This window comes from Plasmodium reichenowi, chromosome 11 (assembly GCF_001601855.1).
Source record: "Plasmodium reichenowi strain SY57 chromosome 11, whole genome shotgun sequence".
In the NCBI taxonomy this organism is placed as follows: Eukaryota; Apicomplexa; class Aconoidasida; order Haemosporida; family Plasmodiidae; genus Plasmodium; species Plasmodium reichenowi.
In genome coordinates, this window is record NC_033656.1 from 1173784 (window position 1) to 1180904 (window position 7121).

The 7121-nt window shown below is 21.4% G+C and overlaps 3 protein-coding genes across 3 annotated transcripts in view; 2 read left to right on the forward strand and 1 right to left on the reverse strand.

The window, feature by feature from the left end:
* Positions 1-3182, forward strand: part of PRSY57_1130900 (amino acid transporter, putative) — a gene marked incomplete at both ends in the record, with an annotated part of 4479 nt that extends 1297 nt beyond the window's left edge. Inside the window, one exon of the mRNA XM_020114976.1 lies at positions 1-3182. This exon is cut by the window's left edge and continues 1297 nt beyond it. Within this exon, the coding sequence (XP_019970345.1) occupies positions 1-3182 (3182 nt within the window).
* A 185-nt stretch (positions 3183-3367) lies between these two features.
* PRSY57_1131000 (pre-mRNA-splicing factor 38A, putative) lies at positions 3368-4620 on the reverse strand (the record flags this gene model as incomplete). The annotated part of the gene is made up of 2 exons (XM_012908273.2): positions 3368-4398; positions 4491-4620. 2 exons carry the CDS (start codon positions 4618-4620, stop codon positions 3368-3370), a joined length of 1161 nt encoding a protein of 386 aa, XP_012763727.2.
* Positions 4621-5445: 825 nt separating this feature from the next.
* PRSY57_1131100 (mitochondrial ribosomal protein L2 precursor) lies at positions 5446-6447 on the forward strand (the record flags this gene model as incomplete). The annotated part of the gene is made up of 1 exon (XM_012908274.2): positions 5446-6447. The coding sequence occupies one exon, from the start codon at positions 5446-5448 to the stop codon at positions 6445-6447; it is 1002 nt and encodes a 333-aa protein (XP_012763728.2).
* Between the last annotated feature and the right edge of the window lie 674 nt (positions 6448-7121).

The window sequence follows — 7121 nt, forward strand, 5'->3', positions numbered from 1 at the left end:
ATATTATTAATATTGATGAAGAGAACACATTAGAGAATTATTATATAGATATGGAAATATATAACAATTTACATACATCTGATAATAAAAAAAAAAAAGATATAACAAATAAAATAAATGAGCCCAATACACTTGTTCAAATAAATAAAAAAAATGTAAAAAGATTAAGTTCTGTTGAAATGGATATATATATTAAAACAATGATGATAAATGAGAAAATAAAAACTAATCAACAAAGAATTGATAAAAGAGATAAATGGAATGCACTCTATCAATTTATGTTTTCTTGTATAGGTGCATCCTTAAGTATATATTTTTATTTAGATTTACCAATATTAAGAACAAAATTTGATTATATTTTAACATGTGTTATTATCTTTTTTTCTTATATATTTATTGGGTTACCATTACTTCAAATTGAATTATCACTCGGACAATTATCACAAAGTTGTATACTAAATAGTTTATGTTTCTTAAAAAAGAAAATAAAAGGTATAGGTCTTCTTTCCTTTATAATATTATTTTATTTGTTAATGAGAAATATGTCTCACAGTATAAACACGCTGGTGATTGTTGTAAACTCTGTGTGGAGACCATTACCTTGGGATATCAAAGAATGTGAAAAAATAAATAAACAACAAACTTGTGTAAGCCATATAAAATGTAGGTGGATAAAATCGAAGGAGACAAATGATATTAAGATGTTTAAACGGTATGATAATATACAATATAAAGATTTATCACAAAATGGTGTATCGTATAATCATTTATCACAAAATGGTGTATCGTATAATCATTTATCACAAAATGGTTTATCGGATAAGCATCCATCTCGTCATAATTTGTCTTATCACAATTCATCAAATGACAAATTACAATTAGATTTTTCTCATGTGTCACAAAAAGAATACAATGAAGATTTAAATATATTTATGTATAATAAAAAGGGGGAACCTGTACAAAATAATTCACATTCTTGTGTTTCCATATCTACTATGGAAATCATACTTTTCTTTACAGAGAATATATCCTTTGTATGGAAAATTATATCATTATTTGTTATACTAATTCTATTATATTTCTTATTAAAAATAGAAACAATGTCCTTAAATCAAAGTTTACATTATATCCTTTCAATTTCTTTTATAATTGTTCTTCTACAAATCCTTATATTGTATTATAAGCTAGAACCAAAGGAATATACACAAAATGAGAATATGGAAACAAAATATAATACATGTATATTTTTTAATAAGGAATATTTTCTACATATAAATTTTTATTTAATTATCAAAATAATTAGTCTTGTATTATTTTCTGTTAATTGTTCCACTGGAATAAATTATATTTTTTCTTCATATACAAATATAGGAGATAATATTATTAAACAGTCATATTATATTATATTAGGTTCCTTTATAGTTACCATAACATACTTAACATATTATTATTTATGTATATTACACATATATAATAATAATAATAATAATAATAAAAATAATATTAATGTTTATGATGATGAATATATATTAAATTATTTTATAGACTATTATAATATATTACCCATAAATATTTCTCATATTCAACAAGAAAAAAATATAATTTTTTCATTTTTAAAAAATAATGTTAAATATCATTATATTCCTCATCAAATTATTATATACCTTTTGGTTTTATCAAAATATATACCTTTTTCAAATATGATGTGTTTTTTATATTTTCTATCTTCTTTATTAGTCCTATTAATAACAATAACTATTCATATAAAAGTTATAATAATCACGTTGAAAGAATGTAGAAAATTTAGAAAGATCAATAAAAAGAAATTTATTATATATATAATAATAATATATTTTTTTGCTAGTCTATTAAATATATTTTTCTTTACATTATATATTAGTTATTGGTTTAATTATAATATTATATATAATATTTATTTATTTATTGTTTTTTTTCAAATAATTTCTATAACGTGGGTATATGGTTCAGAATATACATCCAAAAAAATAAATCACAAAAAAATATATTTTTATTATTCTATTCATTTTTTTATATCTATATTGTTATTACCCATAATGATATATCCATATTATTATAATATATATAATAAGGGATATGTCTTCTTTACTATACTTACATTGAATATAGTACAATTCATATCGGTTCATATATATTTCTTATATTCTATAAAGTTACCTAAAAAAACATTCAAGCAAAAAATAACTTATTTGTATATATCCAACATGAATTTGTTAAAAAGAAGATTAAATAATATATTCTATGGGAAATGCAGAAGATATGATACACAAACAAATAAAGACAATAATAATATTAAAACAAATAAAATTTACAAATGTCATATTCTCCAGAAACTTACACCAATGTGGTGCTTTTTATTAAAATATTTCATAACAACTATTTTTATATTTGTACTCATATCCAATTTATTACATCATGTTTATGAAAATAATAAATTGTATCACAAATTAAAACAAAATAATTATCTTCTAAGTTATAAGTCCAAATATTATCTTCATAATATAAACCAATCATATATAAAATATAATAATGATGAATTATATAATTTAAGAAAAGTACATGATAAAAATGAAAAAACAGAAAAAAAGAAATTCATTCAAAAAAATAATAATATTCAAAATATATTATCTAATAATACAATACATGAATACCCTAAAATGGGGTATGGACAAGATAAAGGCAACTATATTTATCAACATATATATATTAACATGCTTATATATATTATTGTAACTATTTTATTTATAATATTTCTTTTGTTGTTTTCTTTTTTTTCCTATTTTAAACACAAGAAATTCAATATATTTATTAACGCACCAAATAAGTTATATAACATAAATGATATACAAAAAAAAATAAGGAAACCCTTAAAGTTTTTATATACCAGATCTATTTTTTTTTTTGAAGAATTATTACCTGTTCAATATATTATGCCTTCCTATATTTGGACACATATAAACAAGCATTTGAAAACAGAAAGTTTTATACAATCTTTAAAAAAAGAATATGAAAATTGTGAAAATATTATAGACAAAAAATTTCTTTTTTATGATAAAGCACAATTTGAAAGTTATATTTTAGGTCTCATATGTCAAGGATCAAGGCTTGAGCATTTTACACAAAAAAAAAAAAAAAAAAAATAGATAAAAATAAATAAATAAATAAATAAATAATATAAATGTACTATATATATATTATAATGAAACCTTTGACTAAATTATTAAATATATATATATATATATATATATATATATATATATTTGTGAAACAAATAATTTGTCTATTACAAAAAAAAAAATATTTAAAAATACATATATTAATTTTTGTTTTATTTAAGAGGTTTCATACCCAACTCCTTCCTAATTTCATTCCATTTATCAATAGACAATTCATCCTTTTTATTTTCATCATAGTTATGATTACTTTGAGAACTTGAATGATAATTTTTTTTTTTTTGTTTTTTTAAAAAGAATAACTTTTTTTTTTTTTTATCATGTTCTTCTTTTTTATTTTGAACACTATATTCTGAACTTGTAAAAGAATTTTTACTGTCCGATGAGTATTTTCGTTTTTCTTTTTTTTTTTTATGATCATGTTTGGAATGTGTTCTTTTTTTTTCTTTCTTTCTACTTTTTCTATCCATATCACTACTATAATCAGAATGATGATGTCTTTCTTCATTATCATACTTATTATTATATTTGCGGTTATACATTTTATTGTGTTTTTTGTTCTTGTCATAATTTCCTTCCTTTTTATGATAATAATTATGATCGTCTTCCGACGAATATTTATTAATTTTTTTATATCTTTCTAACATATCCCTTTGTTTATATTCATTCTTATTTTTGTTAATATCCTTATTTTTATTATGTGTTGTATCTTCGTTATTCTCAAACAGTTCATTATCTGAAGAAATGTTTAATAAAGCTTTGTAATATTCCAAATTTTTTCTTTCTAATAAATTATTTTCTTCTAACACTTGTCTCTTGGTCAATGTTGGAAAATCCACATCTAGAAAATTATTTAAAATTAAACAATTATCAACAAATACGTCCATATATATTTTTTCAAAAGTACCATTTTGTAATCTCATTCTAATTTTCCTATAATCAAATAATATGGGTTCTAAATGATTATATACTTCTAAGCTCTTCCCTATTAATCTTAAATAAAATATACCTAGTGCTCTTAAATATACAAAGTCTTCATTTTTTATATATTCATATATTATATCTTTATCAGGTTGAATTTGTAACAGTTTTAAAATTAAGCATAAAAAACGTGTAGGCTTTCTATTACCCCCGTAGGTACCACCTACGTATTTTAAATTTATGGCTTGGTCAATGATGGATTCGGCTACAAAAAAAAAAAAAAAGAACAAGAAGTAGAAGAAGAACAACAACAATAACAATAACAATAACATAATAATTAATATATAATATTATTACATGTCAGGGCAAAACATTTTTCCTTCCAATATGGGCTATCATATATTTTACTTCTTATTATATTTGATATTAAGTACTGTGGATTGGATCCAAAATTTTTTATAGCACTGGCATCAGTGCGGTTAGCCATACTTACATTATTTATTTATATAAAAAGTTAATTATATGGAAATATACTGGAAGAAATAATCTTCTTTTTATTTCCCCTATTTTTAGTTCTTACTTTTTTAATTGAAAGATTTTTTATTTTAAAATCATCTTTTTTGTATCTCTAATTGCCATTTCAAGTTAATTTTTATAAAACATATATATATATATATATAATATAAATATAAAAATATATATTGCATTATTATATATATATATATATATTTCTTTATCCCTTTTTCTTTTAATTATATATATCTATTGAAATATTATTATTAATAGATAATCATATCCATAAGTTTAAAAAATAAATATTCATATATATATATATATATTTTATTTAATTTTTTTCGTGTTCATTCTTTTTATTTTAAAAAAAATAAATAAAATAATATTACCATAATAATATAATTATTATAATAAATAAATAAATAAATATATATATATATATATATATATATATATAATATTGCCTTCTTTTGTGGTATGCTATATTACATACATTTGTATTGTATGCATATATACGCAAATATTCTGTTCCTTCAATTACTATAATTTCACTTATTATTTTATTATTATTATTTTTTTTTAATTTGTGAAAATATTTTATTCCTTATGATTGCCATTACAAAATAAAAAAAAATATTAATTACATGATGTATAACAATTTAATATGTAATATATACCCGAAATTAATATAACTTATATGTGATATATTAGTCAGTTCATTTTACCAGTTAAGGAAATAAAAAAAGAAATAGGATTTTTTTTTTTTTTATTATTTTTTTTGTTAATATTATACAATATAATGAACGGATTGCAGTTTTTATTACGAATTAATAAAAATATTATAAGACGATTTTCAAGTTTGTATTCTCCAAATATAAAGAAGAATGTGCCTGATTATATAGATTTCGAAACATTTTACCCTAAAAAAGAAATAAAGCCAGATATTATGACAGCTTTTACTATGGCCAAACAACAACGATTAGAGAAGCTGTTGGAAAATAATCCTTTGGTATTATACAAGGGTAGGGTTATAAAAAAATTGTCATGTCCAAGAATAAAAAATTCAGGAAGAAATAATGTAGGAAAAATAACTGTTCGTCATAGAGGTGGAGGTCATGCGCAGAGATTACGATTTATTGATTTTAAAAGATCAAGAAAAGATATATATAGCACTGTATTACGAATAGAATATGACCCATCTCGAAGTGCACATATAGCATTGATTCAATATGAGGATGGTGTATTATCATATATATTAGCTCCTCTTTTATTAAGACCAGGAGATAAAATTATAGCAAGCAAGTATGCAAATATTAACCCTGGAAATTCTTTACCATTACAAAATATACCTGTCGGAAGTATTATTCATAATATTGAAATGAGACCAGGAGCAGGGGGGCAGTTAATAAGGGCAGCCGGTACATACGCTACAATAATTAGTAAAGACAATGAATATGCAACTATTAAATTAAAATCTACTGAGATTAGAAAATTTCCTTTACAATGTTGGGCAACAATTGGACAAGTCTCCAATTTAGAAAGACATATGAGGATTTTAGGAAAAGCAGGGGTTAATAGGTGGTTAGGAAAAAGACCAGTCGTTAGAGGAGTTGCTATGAACCCTTCAAAACATCCACATGGAGGAGGTACTAGTAAGAAACACACCAAAAGACCTAAGTGTTCCTTATGGGGCATATGTAGAGATGGATATAAAACAAGGAGTAAAAAAAAACCTCTTGGATTAATTATAAGAAGAAACATATGTGGCCGTTTACAAAAAAAGTACGGTGTTAAATCGTGATGCGACTATATATATTATATGTATGAATAATCTTATGTTGAAAGGATTATTTTTAAGAAGGCACATAACATATATATATATATATATATATATATATATATATATATTACATGTACAAAAATTTGACACAATGGGAACTGTTTTTGTTTTTTATTTTTTTCTGTTGTTTCATAAGTTGAGCAGTGGAAGCATGAGCCCAACCAAAATATACACACAATTGAATGAATAAATATATAAATAAATAAATAAATATATATATATATATTTATATTTATATATAAATGCCTTATAAATAATAAAGTGAAGCATGGGAAAAAAAAAAAAATCATCATGGAAAATATAATGTTGTAAATTTAAAATTATCTTTTGATATGAATCCATATATATATTATCAGACCATTTTAAGAAACATTCAGATAAACATTTATTATTGATATATTATAAATACATTATATTCATTTTACAAATAAGTATGTATCATTTTTTTAAATTTCGTGTTACTTTTTTTTATAATCACTTATGGATAATTATAGAATAATTCGATGCGATATTTTATTCAAAACAATTTTGTTTTTATACTTTTTTTTTTTTTTTTTTTTTTTGTGTGTAAATATGTTTATATTAATATATATGGCATATGCAATGAAGCCCTATATTTTTCATAAATTTTTTTT